Genomic DNA, 15,932 nt, shown 5'->3' with positions numbered 1-15,932 from the left:
TCCCTGGAGGTATTTAAAAGATGTGTAGATGTGGTGCTTAGGGACATGGTTTACTGGTGGACTTAGCAGTGCTAGGTTTATGGTTGGACTCGATGATCTTAAAGGCCTTTCCCAACCTAAACGTTTCTATGATTCTAATACTTTGCTGGTCATTTTGTTGATTTAGTTTTGTAATTTTTATATAGTCACTTCAGTTTCTTTGAGCCTCCCACAAAGAAGAGTTCTGGCATGAGGGTCTCTGCAGTTCCTTTCACTGAACACCAGTAGAAAGTGTTAAATTAGCTTGTCCGCAGGGGTCTTGTCTTCTCTGAGTAATCCTTTATACCTTCATTACCAGTTGGCTCTACAGACTCCCTGGCAGGCTTTCTTGCTCCTCATGTCTGTGAAGAAATATTTATTATTAGTTTGCTAGTTGTTGCTCAGGCTAGTTTTTGGTTTTTATGTTTAATATGCCAGAATTTATGATCCCTTATATTTTCTTCATCTGCACATTTCTTCTGATATCCCCTTTTATATTCTGTTTTTTATATAGTCGTGCTGGTTTTCTATTGCCATTACCTAAGTCTTAATAAATGGTATGCGCTGGCCTTGTGCTTACTACATAGTAAGCACATAGTATCTTTAAGTAGTTTCCACAGTACCTGTAGGGATTAAATTTCTGTCCTTTTGATGTATTTATTTTAAAATGTCCTCATTTTTATGTATACTTCCAGATGCATTGTTCATCAAAGGCAAAATTTTCATAACTGTCCTTTCCTATTGTACCTGTCAGAACTTGTGTGCAAACCAGGTAGTTAGAAGTTTGTGAGATTTTTACTTCCAAAACCAATGTAAGTGCACAAACAGTACACAAATGACATATGCACAGTATGGTAGAAAGTTCTAAAAGCTATCACATGGTATTTCAGAAATGTGGCTACAGTTTTTGCTAGGCAGTCTGGTGGGGTTTTTTCAGTGGCATTGGCAGACTACTTAAGTTGAGTCCGGGGGGCATTAGAAGCACTATATGGAGTACTCTGTCTGTAGAAGAGAAACTCGTTACTGATCCTTTTCTCATGATACTTGAATCTCCTGCTCTTTTGGGCTAAATGTGTGATGTCCATTGAAGTGAACAAAGGAGAATCTTCTTTTACTTCAGTATAAATTGGTCAGTTACTAGGATTTTGATCCTTCAAAGTAGGATTTATTATTTTAGTGTGTATTTTTGAATGGGTTGGTTCTAATTAACCTAGATGTAAATATCTGATCTTCCATTTTTGAAAGATCCTCTGTACGGTAGGAGTGGAAGCTGTGCTTCATTTTGAGAAATGTTAAGATAAATTTCACTTGGAAGGATTAGTTATTGCTCATACAGGAGCAGCTTTAGATGCTGGAAATCATCCTTTTATACATATCCAAGAAACTAATCAGTCTAGTTCCTTGCGTATCAGCATAGTTAAGTCAATTTATACCAGCTGAAAATCTGTCCTGTAATGTATTAAATAATTTCATTTCTGATAAATTACAAATTAAATATTTAACTTCTATTTACTTTTCTGAAGCATTCTTAATGAGCTCAGTAAGTACAGGTTGTTACAAGTGGTACTCATGCATCTTAGATTTACTTACTTAAACAAAACAGAAGTCTTTTTCAAGGCAAACTCATTTGGCTGTCTTGTGGTATGCTTGAATTTTTTTTTTTCTTTTTTTCGTATTTCAGGTAAATATGCTGAAGATATATTTGGTGAACTTTTCAACGAAGCACACAGTTTCTCATTTAGAGTCAACTCCTTACAAGAACGTGTAGATCGCTTATCTGTCAGTGTTACACAACTTGATCCAAAGGAAGAAGAATGTAAGTTAACTCCTGCACGGAAGATTTCTTATTTTGTCACCCAGATACTATTGATATGTGAAATGGAAATAATAATAATTTAATAATAACAAATTATATTTATAAGAACACAGAGCAAAGCATCATGAGAAAGGGGGCCATTTCTATTTCTGTGACAGGTTTCTTTTATAGCCTTGAGCAGCTTTCTGAGCTCTACATTTTCGTGGTTGCTGAACAGTACTGTTACCAATGAATTTACATAGAAACTGCTACAGGATTATGTGTCACTTCAGTAGTATTATGTATTAGTGTTAATAATATATATTATGTGAATGCTTGGCGATAAGTCTTTACTCTTTTTTTTAACCTTCCTGCTAATTCCCATGGGATGTAACCATTTGTCCAAGTAGGGTTTTTGCATTTAGCTTGTTACCATTTTACTTTCTGTATGACGTTACAGTTGTATAGCTCCATTTATTGACACTATATATCCCCTTGGATTCTTCATAAATAGCTTTTTAAGTACTATAAATATTGGTTAGCACTGAGGAAACAAGTACTTCCAAAAGTCAATAGGGTATGGCTCATGCCTATAAGATAGAATTTGTATGGGATTTAAATGATGCATAGGTGTTGTGATGACTACAGGAACATTGACCACCTATTATGTAAATGCCATGAAGCTTTTTTGCCTTCCTGGATATCTGTTGGTTACACGTGGAACTATGAAAGGTCTTGTAACCCCAAACAGTTTAGGGTGTTTTAGACTATATGGCTAAGACCTAGAAAGTAGAGCAACATCCTATCATGAAAAATAACTTTAGATTGCTTGCGGGATCCAATTTTTAAGTATAGAAAGCTGTTTCAGTTGTGAATGTCTAGGTATAATAGTTGTGTGTCATTCAGGAAAAATGAAGTGTCAAACCAGAAGCATGGTCTTCAGGCTGTGTTTAGTTACCTATGTCAAATTTCACTAATAGCAAAATTAAGTTAAGGAAGTTTTGTTTCTGTATTTTGCGTGGTACTAATTTTAGAGCAGGTTTCGAAAGACAGTTGTTCACAGCTAGTAGCAGATTTTCCACGAAATTGTGACTTGTCTAGGGGAATTCTTACATTAATGGGATTTTCCAGGTCTCTTGACAACTGAGCATAAATCATACACATACACCTCTTTTTCCAATAAAATGCCATGTTTACTATGACTGGAATGACAAAAATCCTTTCTGTGTACAGTAACATTTGTACATACATACAGTGTACAGTAGCATTTGCTAAACTGTACAGCTAAAGAAAGGGACAGACACCGCAATTAAAGAAAACAGGGCTGAAAAGAAGTCTACTTGATCAAGTCCAGCGTGGCTAATTGTGACTTGAATCTGATACCCTGGATTTGTCTCTCACGCCATAGAATAGCAGTGACTGCTAGTACTTCAGAGGAACACACACACAGTCCTCAGTGTCAGGAACTATTAAATGGCTATTTTTATTAACCTAAGAATATCCAGTCCTTGGACCCTACTCAGTGTTCCTTATTCACAAACGTCTGCCCAGAACGAGTCACCAGATGAGGACAAAGGAGATGAGAGGAAATTCGATATTATATTTCCTTAAAAATTAGATATCAGGAAACTGTTTCTCCTTCAGTATCCTATCTTGGGCTTGAAATTTAGAAGTTCATCACAAATAGTTTTGTTTTAGTCGTGATCTGGGCTAAAATAGCTGGAGGTTGTTAACACATGAAGGTGTGGGGAAAACATTTGGATTTACCTTTCTTGCCTTTCTTAACTCTCTATGCAAGAATTAAGCAAATTTCAGTACTTCTGTTAAGCTAACAGCATGTGTAAAATAGGCTATACTTGTAAAATGAGTCTCATTTGCTAGTTCTTTGCCAGCAGGCACTAATAGAAGATTTAATATGTTCCTTTGGGCCCATGCTATTACACAAGAGGAATAAATTAAGATTCATTTAAAGCTAAGTGGCATGAACAAAAACAGCCCAAGTCAGATTCATTGAACGAGGTGCAGATACTTGACAAGATGTTTCTGGTAGAGTCAAAGTAATAAAAAGCTCTGATTTTTTTTAATAGTCTGTGTGTTTTCTCATCTTGAATTATTACAATATCTCTGTGAAAGAATAAAACCAAATGACACCAAGGTTAGGATTGTATCCTGAAGGAACTAACTCCTGGTGCACGATCTGTCACAGAAGAATTGTTATGAACTTGGTTTGGTTTGAATTATTGCACTGTTTTCAAATTCTTGACTTCACAGAATTATTAATTTCATATTGTAATTGGTTTTTTTTACATACTTTATTCTTTTTGCATACATGTGTTTTTTTCCCCCTCAGAAGAGATATTAAACTTGCATACAGACAAATATAAATCCTCTGCTTTCCTTCAGTAAACTGAACTTTATTTCAATTGTATGGGAAACTAGCCTGTAGGTATTCAAGAGTTATCATATCCAGGTCTTTTGAGGACCTGGAAAACACGTTCTTGCTATGGAGGTGATCTAAGATTGACAGTTTCAATAGCCCTGCAATATAAGATATCCTCATAGGTCAGAAAATAAACTCTAAGAGTATAGTTTCTTTGCAACCATTTTTAATTTCAGTATTTACTTTATAAATAACATTACTAACCTTTCCATATATATGCAAATTTTATAAGTATAATAATAGATTATTGTTAATTTACCACATTTTTGTGAATTTATTTGTGCCATTAAGCTTGAAGTACTACTGCAAGTAAATAATTTCATATCTGTAGAAATTGGACAGGTTTTAAAAGATTATTCATTTTAGCTTTTATGTCGTTCTTTTTTGAAATGCTGATACACAGTACAGCTCTGATGTACAGTGTAATGAAGTATTAGAAAATAGTTGTGTATCACTCAAATAAATGGTATCATGGCAGAAGGAGAATTCATAAACTAAGAGTTTATCTGCATATTTTGGTATTAATTTAGTCGTTCTTTAATATGAACTGCCTAATTCTATTTAAATCTCAGACTGGAGAGGATTTTAATCGCAAAGGCAGTGTATAAAATTCTTGATTTCTACAGCATATCTGTTACAACTGTGAGAAGCAACTTAAAGAACTTAATGGCAGAAGTGCTATGGGTGAGCAGCCTGGCATACTTCAGGAAAGGAATCAAACAATGTTGTGCATTGTGTTTCAGTAGGTTTCTGGCTTAGAATACATGTGCTTGGTTTTTTCTAAACATTCTAGAAATGCTGGCCTGTCGTAGAAAGGGTAGTAGTTCAGAAGTTTTGCTGGATTAATGCTAAAGAGAGATTTGAGGTTTGGCTATAGGCAAAAAAAGGTGGCATCTGGTGGGGAGAAACCTAAAAAGCTTGACAGCTAATTGTGGTCTGTATGCTTCTGAAAATGGAGACTTGGTCAGCTTTCAAATGAGGATAACTCAACCCGTTGTGAGACTTAGAAGAAAGGGCGGTAAATCCCATTTTAAGGGGCACTTACAGTCTCTAGCCTCTGGAGGAATTTGGTTACTTGAGTATAAATGTAATCAAAGTTAAGAACAGGGAGCACATGAAAATGGGGTCCTCATGACCTCCATGTGTAATATGTTAATGTGGAGAAAAACACTACTGTCAATTCATTCATAAGAATTTTTACCCCCAAAGTCAAATAAAGAAAAAGACTGTTAAATTAAATTGCATTAGCAGGTCACTTTTCCTGCCACATCTCCACTTAACCTGAATGTTGGATTTGAGTGTGTCTCCCTCTCAAAGATCTGGGCAGATGGGCTGAGCTCCAACTGCTCTCTGCGCTTTTTCTTCCAATTTTCTTAGCCCTCAATTCAATTTATGGGTTATTTAGTAACTAAATCAGTTTTAAATTAATGTGTCCAAGGCTTAATAGTTCGGTGGTAAAGCCATGATATTGCATAATTTCATAGAATCATAGAATCATTAAGGTTGGAAAAGACCTCTAAGATCATCGAGTCCAACCGTCAACCCAACACCACCATGCCCACTAAACCATGTCCCTAAGCATATTTGTATTTTGTATATAAAAAGAGGGATCTGGACAAAATGTCATTTGCTAAATAACATGGCGGTTTTGCTGAGACTCACCAGCAGTTTCACTGCTTGGTGCAGCTAGGTGATTCACATCTTCCCTAACGGGCTGCTTGGGGCTCCCTGGTTCTACACACTGCATTTAAAGCAGCTTCTGAGTCCTCTTAAAACGATTGCTCTAACATTTACATCTTCTCTTTGTTTACCTGTAGCAGTTAAGCTACATATATTCCCTATCCAAAGAGTGCTTGAGTTGTTTTGGGTTCTTTTTAAATCAATATTTCAGAAAATGTTAATTTCTTGTGGTGGGAACAAGCCCAAAGGAAAGTGGTTTCTGTTCTCAGAAGTAGTTTCTCTGCTTGGCAACTGTTAAACCTGCAGTGGCCAGTCAGAAGTATTCTGATGGCAGAAAAACCTAATATATGTGTGATTCTAGGCATGGTTGAAGTGGATGATCATTTAAAAAAATAAAATATATAAAGTAGAAATAAGACTTCCAAGATTGCAGCATCTTTAGGAACTGAATCACACAAATCTCTATCCAAAGAGAATTTTCAACACCCCCCCCCAATTAATTACCTTTAATTGGAATCTTATGACCAAGTTGTTCATTCGATATTGTCATTCTTTCTTCCCTGCACTTTTCAAATCGGTGGGTAAGAATGGAGAAAGGGAATTGTGGGCAACTGAGTCCATTGATTTGTATATAATTTCCCATAGTCATTCAGTTCTGCAAAGAGCCATAGCTGTGGCATTCAAGAGTTCATGGTCTTAAAAGCTGTCAGGATGAAATTCTGCAGAAAGCGTTGAGAGAGCAAGCTTTTAAAAGGAATATGTATCATTCATTTATTTACCACCTTTAGGAGAATCATATTTTTTGGCCTGGAACCGCTTCATAAATTGTACATTGGAGTGAGTTTAAAAGAATTAAAAAATCTAATAACAGGGTTTTTTTTCTTCTGGTGAGGTAAAATAAAATGTAATATTTAATATCTTCAAAATGTAAAAGAAGCTACTTTCTGTCGGCACACGATGTGCTCCATACCTGACTTTTACTACAAATTGGGGATTGCAATTTAATGAGAGGCTTAACAGGAGGTAAAATGTTATTATGTATATATATTACCGATGTGTTCTTTTATTTAATTTGTAGTTCAGCCCAAAAGAAACCCAATTATTGTATCTCATTAGAGTACAATTTAAATACCTTTTTTCTCCCAGTTCGTTGTTGATTATGAATAAAAATGGACTGGCATCTCTTTTCAAAACCAAATGTACAAAAGGTTGGTAGTTTAGCTTTCTGAAAGATAATTTTTAATTATGTGGAAAATATTGTGGTGTACAAAAAGTTAGACTTGCTGATATAATAGGTCTTTTTCTACAATCCAAGCAACAGACACAGTAAACAGGTTGTTGAATGAATGTTTAACTTAAATTGTGAACATCTCAACATTTAAGGAAATTATTTAAGACCCCATTTTTTGTTCATTGCAGTAAACGTAAGTGGTGTAGCAGATGGACTTTCAGGAAAATGTATCCATACGAAATTTAGGATCTTGGACTATACGAAGGTTCTGGTGCTAGTTAGGGATTAGGCAACTGGAAGCTTAAATTTACCAACATCAAGTCAAATGCCTGCAGCATTTCCAACTCCTCCTTCAGTGTCTCGTCTCTTCTCACATCTGAATTCATACATCCAGTTTGTTTGACCTGTCCTCTTGCTGTGCCATTTTGTCAATCAGCCAAAGCTAAGTGGCCGGATGATCAGCCAGGTTTTCACATATTCTCCCCCCTGAGGTGGCAAGCCTCACAGGGCTTCTGTTTCTCAGCCAGCTGGCAAGCTAAACAAATGGCTTTGTAAGCCAAACCGTGCACAGCCCAGGATTACGCTGTGCTTGCAACACGGGATTTACCCCATCCCTGTCTGTAGGCGAGTTGTATCGGTGTCATGATTCTCAGTATTTTGTGTGCCATGTCCTTTCATTTCCGTAGTGCTGTTGTCCTAATATAGTTGGTTGTTTCGAATAATGGCATGCTTTTCAGTGAATGCTGGTCATTAGATATTGGCACAGGAAATGCTGTTAGCTGTTTGAAATTCCACAGTGTACGTTTTCTATTAAGGTCTTTGCTATGTAGCTTAGTTTTAGAGAGAAAGTAATCTACGCTTATTGTTGCGGATTGATTGATTATCCTCAGGTATGTTATCCCCTTGTACGTGGTTACAAAAAGTGAAGATTTAAACAAGAAAATAGAGATTATGAATTAGACCGGCTGTATTTGCTCACCGAAGAGATTAAGGAATGCTAATAAAGAGTTTATAGAACAATGTATGTCTCAATAATACAGTGTCACATAATCTGTGAGCATTTTAATATTAAAACAAAGAACTGTATTTATTAATTGGAATAAGTTAATTTACTTCATTGCCTTCAGAATTTACACACGTTCAAAGAGAAGTATACTGACTTTTATTTTTGTTGGCATAGTCTCCAATAAGTGACAGACAGTTTAAAGACTTGCAGGATTGCCAAGTGTCTCTGAACACATACATTTGGTGAGATTTGTAAAACCAACAAGCCAAAGGAAAAACAGCTGAAGTATAAAAGAATCTAAGACTAGGTTTTTAGAGGAGGTAAACCCCAATTCTTCCAATTGTGAACTTTTGCCAGCAAACAACCACCTGTACTTCATGACAGGTACAAAATATATATGGTTATTTATTAGTGCAAAAATACCTGCAGAAATTGAGACTCCTAGCTGACATTCATACATTATAATACTTCTTTCACAAACTTAAAAAGGCTTCTGAGCAGCTATTTAAAGGTATTAAAGAGAATAAACGACACTGTAATGAAATAGAACCTAAGGGTAAAAAGGAAGAAACTTCTCCAGGAACACACAGCCTTGCCAACTGTAACAAACTTCAAAAGCCAAACTGAAAATCAAATAAATCCCATCTTTAGCCTCACAAAGGATGCTGCCAATACACTTAGGTAAGAAGATAGAACATTCCAGGAATTGCAAGCCTTCTGGAAAAAATCCTGCCTTCTACCACTTTGCGATCATACAATAGAAATCCAGCTCTGTGTGTGTGTGTGTACATATGTATGTGTACACTTGTATGTGTTACAGGAACCAGAGTAAAATGCAGCTTTCAGCTTAAACAGATGCACTCTTTTAAAAAAATTGCCGCCCTAGTAATATATGGGGGGGTGTATCCTCTCATCTTGAGTAAAGAGGCACTACTATCAACCTGTTTGTATAAAATAGACGTAATAATTTTATAGATAAAATGCATGTGCTGAAAATACTCTTTGCTAGTATGTCTTAAAACTGTTTTCAGTATTGTTTGTGGTTTTTTTTTTTTTAAAAAAAAGGCCCAAACCATTGAAAAGGGCTGCTGCTTTAACTAGTGAAAGTCTAACACTGGCTGCAAAGTTAGTCTTGAGACACACCTGGACTTCACAGATGTAGTAACTGAAGATCAGGGAGGGAGAGAAATATGAGACTGAACAGGTACACTGTTTCCAGAATTAAAAGTGCAAGTTTCATCATTTGCAGTCACTTTTCCATTAATCTTTTTCTAAATTTTAATGATTGTGAAATAGAAAAAGATATATGGGCTTTAACAGCAGTAAGTCAATATATTTCAAATCACTGTTTAATCTATTGTGTTCACCTCGTGTTATTTTCCTTTGAATCTTACATAAAGATAATTGATTATTCCTAACTACTGTGCTTAAAAACTCAAGGTGTCTCACCTGAATTAAACAGAGAAGTCTCATCTTGATTAAACAGTCTGATTAAAAAAACAACATTTGACTCGTTTCATGTGTTGGAACATAATATCACCTCCCATTAAAACTCACTGGTATCAGTAAGCAGAAGCTTAAGCGATTTGCTGGTTTGGGATCTCAGTGGGCCTTCAGTGGAACCGCTACCTACATGCAAGGAATGCAAAGTTTGGCTTGCTGATAGTGCAAAGGTAAAATCAATACCTCAAGATAGAGAGTAATTTTTTAGTACCAAAAGGATTGTGAGGTGGAGTTGATAAACGTTACTAGGTACTTCCGAACTACAGAATGATATTTTATAGCTACAGTAAGCAATTTGTTGAACTACCTTGGAGAGACAGGGTTCTGATATCTGTCCAGGTGAGCAAAAATTTCCTCTGAAGCTAAGTAGAGGATAACGTGCTAGAACATTACAAGCATGTTTTTCACATAATCTGACAATATCTTGATGTGGCAGTAGTGCTAGATTAATTTGTATTTGCTGTAAAATGCGTAAGATACTAGTAGTAATGCTTAATATTTATATTCTAACCAGCATTAAGGAATTCCAGATTAATCCAAATAAATGATCTTCGGTGGTTTTTTTAAATGGCAATATTCCCTTTCAGTGTCACTGCAAGATATTACAATGAGGAAAGCTTTCCGGAGTTCCACAATTCAAGATCAGCAGCTGTTTGACCGCAAAACTCTGCCTATTCCTTTGCAAGAAACTTACGACATTTGTGAACAGCCGCCTCCACTTAACATTCTCACCCCTTACAGGTTAGTAAAATAAAATTAATCAAAACCAACTTCTAGCTTATTTTATATAGCAGAAATGCTATATCCAGGCACCTTGCTCATGCTGAGTAGCACTTGAATGTTTTAAGGAGCCACCCTAGAAAACTGTGAAGCTGCTGGAGGAATACAGGCAGCAGAAGACATTATAAGCATTAAAATTTTACTCCACTTTACACGAATTTTACCCCAGTGTAACAATGGTAAGAAAAAGCCATTTTTGTTATCTGTATTTATTAAACTGTGTCATGCTCTTGGATGCGAAGTGAAGAAAATAAGCAGGTAAGTAAGGAGGTCTTTAATGGAAATGAATGTTGTTTGCTGTCCCAAAGTTAATTTGAATCAGTAGTTGAACACAAGCAGCCAGACAAATTTGCTCATTATTTTAAGAGCAAGATTTGAGTCATGGGAATGAGTTCTCTGATTTATGATACTCTTTTATCTACAGCTTGTGTTAAAGTTACTTTTCTAAAATCAGGACCTTGAATACAAGGAAAGATAGTAAAGAATGATGGCACAGGAGGTCAATGTTCATCTTTTTAATGTTCCTCAGTAAAACATTTCAGGGTCTGAGATACTAGGTATTCCTTAATATGCCTTTCCTTTGCCTTAATGTTTGGATTCATGTGTTGTCAAATAAATAGTATGCCCTGTTTGCTTCACTGTATTTCAGGGATGATGGAAAAGAGGGTTTGAAGTTTTACACCAATCCTTCGTACTTCTTTGATCTGTGGAAGGAAAAAATGTTGCAGGACACCGAGGACAAAAGAAAAGAAAAGAGGAAGCAGAAGGTATATATGTTAGCTTTATATAGCTTTTGGTTGTTTTTTTCCTGGAAAGGGGTTACTTGCAGATATGGTACTTTTTTGGTTATGCAATTAATAACAATCCAGGCATCTTCATTCAAGTAAAACTACTTGTATTCATTCAATTCCATCAGCAATATAGAAGGGCCTAGACCTGTCATGCTGTCTTAATGTAACTAACAGCAGGTTTGCCAAAACTTGTAAGTCTTCTAGCAATGACTCAAAAAGGAGAAAAGAGGGAGGAGGACTACAGCAAGAATAAAGAATTTCACTGGAACGCTTTTTTATAATACAAAATTCTGACAATCTTACAGGTGAAAAAGCTTGAATGACATTCTAATAGATATGTTTTTTCTAAACTAGAAAGAAATCAGTAGGAATAGAGCACTTTGTTTATACTTTCTTAAAATTAAACAAACACTTTTGCAGAGGTAATGCTACTTTTTTGTTTCACCATTATTCTGTGTATTTCATACATAGAGACAGTAAATCTAAGTGTCAGATTCATAATTTCATTTCAGACTTAGAATAAAAAGCTACTTATACAGTTCTTTTTCTCTGTATTATTCAGCTAATTATCCACTAGACTGAAGTTTCTGCCTTTTACAAGTCTTTTTGGTTTACATATCATATTTAGACTGAAAGTAAATTTTTCTTGCACTTGAATTGGGATTGTTTTTCATTATTTTGTGGCTGATGTTTAAATGCAACTAATTAAAAAACATTGTCTTAGTTGTCAGTTTTGTTTGCACAACTCTCTTACAGCAGAAAAATCTAGATCGCCCTCATGAACCAGAAAAAGTGCCAAGGGCACCTCATGACAGACGGAGAGAGTGGCAGAAGTTAGCCCAAGGTCCGGAGCTTGCAGAAGATGATGCTAACCTCTTACATAAGCACATTGAAGTTGCTAATGGCCCAGCTTCACATTTTGAATCAAGGTTTCTTTTTATTTTTTCTATCCTTTATTAAGTACAGCTACTCATACTGCACAGTGAACATGCTTGAGAATGGTAAACGATGAGATGCTACTGCTGTTCTTGAAATGTACTGGAAATCATTGATTTAGCTCAATCAAAACTTAGTTTTAAAATACTTAGTGTGTCCTTAAAGGAGTAGTTATTATCTTGTTATTTTTAAGAGTAGCGTGTATCCTTGGAATTCATTGTATCCTTGAGGATGTGTTGTCGTGTGCAACTTGAAGAAGGTGTAGTGTCACTGTTGCACACTTGCACCCAGGTGTGTCACTACATTCCAGTCTTGACATAGAAGATCGCTATTATTCTAGTCTCTTGAGTTTTCCTAAGCAGACACTGCCAAGACTTTATGGTGGGTGTGATGTGAACAAACATCCACTTGGAACTCAGATGAGAGCGCTGAGCTTCTCTTTACTCTTGAGCAAATCCAAGATTTGATTGACATTTCTGGTTATAGTCTATTACAAAATCCAGCCTGTTGGATTCTCATTTCACAGCATGTATTTGCTGGTGGCTAAAGTAGCATTTCACATGGTAAACACCTGCTGTGTTTACGCTTCTGGTGTTCGTGCAAAACCAAGTCCATTTTACCAGCCAAGAAACATCTGATAGGAAAGAGGGTTGGCAAGTAATATTAGGAGTTTTGGGGTATGTTTTTGGGGGGTTGGGGTTTTTTTAATTAAAAAGTATTCATTGTCCTCCAAAAAAAAGTTACATTTTTCCCCTATCCTTCGCTGGCCAAAAGCACTGTAAAAGAGTATTTTGTTTAGCTTTGTAGGGCCTTCAGCCAAACTTAATGGTGACAGTGGATAGTTACGACAACTCTAGGAGATAGTGTTTACTGTCTGAAAAATGGAAAAACCTGCTTGTGGAAAACTTAGCTCAATTCAGAAAGTAAAAGTGGTCTCAGTGCATTTCACTCAGTAGGGTACAACTCAAGTTATGGTGATTAGCGTTTTTGTGGGCACAACTTTATAGTATCTTATCTTTGTAAACTGCTGTGTCAAGTCGTCGGCAGAAACACCTGCTTTCCTGCTGTTCTTCTGTTGCGTTGTACATCAGATTCCACATTAGGCACACTTGTTGCAGAACTCCTTTTATATCCAGGACCCTGGCCTAAACCTTGATTATCCCAATTATGAGTAATGCTGTAGTGCTTCGGAGCACTACGTGTGCAGAGCATGTTGTTCAGATACAGAACAGCACCGTCCTTTTGAGTAACAGAGTAAGAACTTCACCCCCGAAGAATTTAATAGGCTTAGATACTACAGTGGTGGCAGTATGTGGAAATGTAGAGTATTGCTTTACTTGTTGGAAAGTGTTCTGCAAACATATTTCCTCTGAATTTAATAGAGAAATGTTTTTAAAATCTTTAGTTGAGTAGTTAATTAGAATTTCCTAACTGATCAGGTTCTTGCAGTGTGTCTAAACCTGTCATTAACAAGTAAGTTGAATCATCTTTATTTACTGCTTCTACTCAATAATAGATATTTAGATTATCTTCCTTATATCCGTTGTATAGCTACAAAGTATTAGGTCTAAAGTAGTGAGTTCTCTGTATATACTGGAATATAGATCCTCTGACAGAAGTTCAGCTAAATTATTCAACTGTAAATTCTACCATTCTAACATCAATGGATGTTTCATGAATGTTATAAAAGAATATGGTTGCATATATGTAGGGATTGAGGAGCAGAAACGATCACTGAGTATAATGTCTGTTTCATAATACACTCTGGTATATGTGTATTTCTGATTGTATTGCTATGTTTACTTAACTCAAAATAATGTGACTAATAACACTAAGATCACACACATACTGTAGAATTTGTCTGATATACCTATCAAAATCGTTAAACCCTTGAGCTGCTAGAAGCAATGGCATGGAAAGTGGGATAAATTACCAAAAAGCCATGAAGTACAATATGCAACATTGGTGCAGAGAAGATACTTGAATTCAGAAATCAAACTGAAGTATACAACAGTAGCTGAGGGCACTAATACTTTTGCTAAAGGTTACGTTAGATCATTTTTCGCTGTTTTCCTACAGATCTCACGCATATGTGGACCATATGGATGGATCATATTCGCTTTCTGCATTACCCTATAGCCAGATGTCTGAACTTCTGAACAGAGCCGAGGAGCGAGTGTTGGTCAGACCAAATGAACCACCACCGCCACCTCCAATGCATGGAGCCGGAGATGTGAAACCTGCGCCTCCATGTGTTAGGTACGAAGTGGTCAAGCCACATGCAGATTTATTGGGGAGTTTTAGTTTTCCATCACCCCACTAATAGTCATTAGTATTATCTCCATGCAGCCCAGGCAGTACACACATCCTAGGGGCTATGTCAGTCCACAGCCCGGACACGTCTGCAGCTGCAGGGCCACGCAGGAGTTGGAGAGAAAGGTCGGCATCTAAACCCTGTAGGGTGCCATTGTGGAGACAGGCCTCACCTTGCCATTAATACTGCAACTATGTCACCTTCTGAGTTAAATGGCAAGACATATAACTATGGAAAATGTTTCTGTGAAAGATGTTGGAATCTCAGGATTCAGCTTTGGAATTTTGGAAATTTGGAAATCTGAAATTTGTACAACTGAGCTGTGTTTCAGCCTACATGAAAAGAAGAATATATCGCAGGAAGACAGTCAGCTGTCAAAACTATACATTCATCACATTTGCTAAATTGCAACTGCCTTTTTTTTTTTTTTTTTTCTTCCCCCAAGTGTTTTTATTTTCTATTTCTCTGTGCCTTTCCAGAACTGGATACATACTTTTTTCTAGAGTGAGGCTCTGGTTGTCACTCCTCTGTTGTTTTATACCCAAAATCTTACTTTATGGTCAGGTACATACAACTTGGAATGGAGAACAGTTAATTCAGGCACGGTTGTTACATCAGCAAGATGTTAGTCTGTTGAAAAGGATGTCTTTTTACTGTTCAGGAGATTATACACAGAAACGCATAACTCTAGATTAATTTTCCACAACAGCTGAAAGAAATCCTCTAGTGGTCTCTCAGGAAAATAATTTTACTGTTACCTTTTGTTTTCTTCAATTCACCTATTCATTGCACTATAATGAGTATCTAGGAATGAGCATCTCTCTGTACATAGTAACTGATGACGTTTGATATTAGGCTCACTCATCCTGTCATCAAACCTTAAATATGTATTTCAAATGTAACTCATCCTCATTGCTTTTACTGTTTTGTTTTGTTTTTAAAGTTCTGTGAATTGAAGCAGTTAATCAACTGCTAGTTCCCTCACTTCAGAAAAATAATTTGGATTTACTTAGGGATGGGAGGGAAGAATTATACTAGTATAGGAAACCTTTGGTAAAGATGCAGGTTTGTATAAGAGCATAAACTCGGTTAGTAGCTGAATTTGAGCAAAGGTCTGTTGGAAGACTGATGCATACTCCGTACTGAGAATTAGATTTCCTTGTATAAGAGGTATGAATACCTTGAAATCATCATAGTACATAATGCTCTTTAATGCCCAGCATTCAATATTCTTAAGTTGCAGAAGTGAATCTCTTACTATTTTTTCCACTCTCCAGCTCTAATAACTTTGTCCTGTTATTGGATGTTTCAGTTCTACTACTGGCTTGGTAGAAAATCGTCCTCAGTCACCAGCAACAGGCAGAACACCAGTGTTTGTGAGCCCTACTCCTCCTCCTCCACCACCACCACCTCTTCCATCTGCTTTGTCAACTTCATC

The 15,932-nt window shown here is 36.4% G+C and overlaps 1 protein-coding gene across 1 annotated transcript in view; it reads left to right on the top strand.

The window, feature by feature from the left end:
• Positions 1-15,932, top strand: part of WASF1 (WAS protein family, member 1) — a 31,273-nt gene that overhangs the window by 12,957 nt on the left and 2,384 nt on the right. Inside the window, exons 2-7 of the mRNA XM_009326431.1 lie at positions 1,700-1,834; positions 10,261-10,414; positions 11,103-11,220; positions 12,001-12,173; positions 14,260-14,439; positions 15,807-15,930. Coding sequence (XP_009324706.1) covers positions 1,700-1,834; positions 10,261-10,414; positions 11,103-11,220; positions 12,001-12,173; positions 14,260-14,439; positions 15,807-15,930 — 884 coding nt within the window. The remainder of the gene's footprint in view (positions 1-1,699; positions 1,835-10,260; positions 10,415-11,102; positions 11,221-12,000; positions 12,174-14,259; positions 14,440-15,806; positions 15,931-15,932) is intronic.

Source organism: Pygoscelis adeliae, unplaced genomic scaffold (genome assembly GCF_000699105.1).
Source record: "Pygoscelis adeliae isolate BGI_AS28 unplaced genomic scaffold, ASM69910v1 Scaffold206, whole genome shotgun sequence".
NCBI classification, from domain to species: Eukaryota; Metazoa; Chordata; class Aves; order Sphenisciformes; family Spheniscidae; genus Pygoscelis; species Pygoscelis adeliae.
Note: the sequence above shows the minus strand (reverse complement) of the source record. Positions and strands in the feature narration are given on the sequence as shown.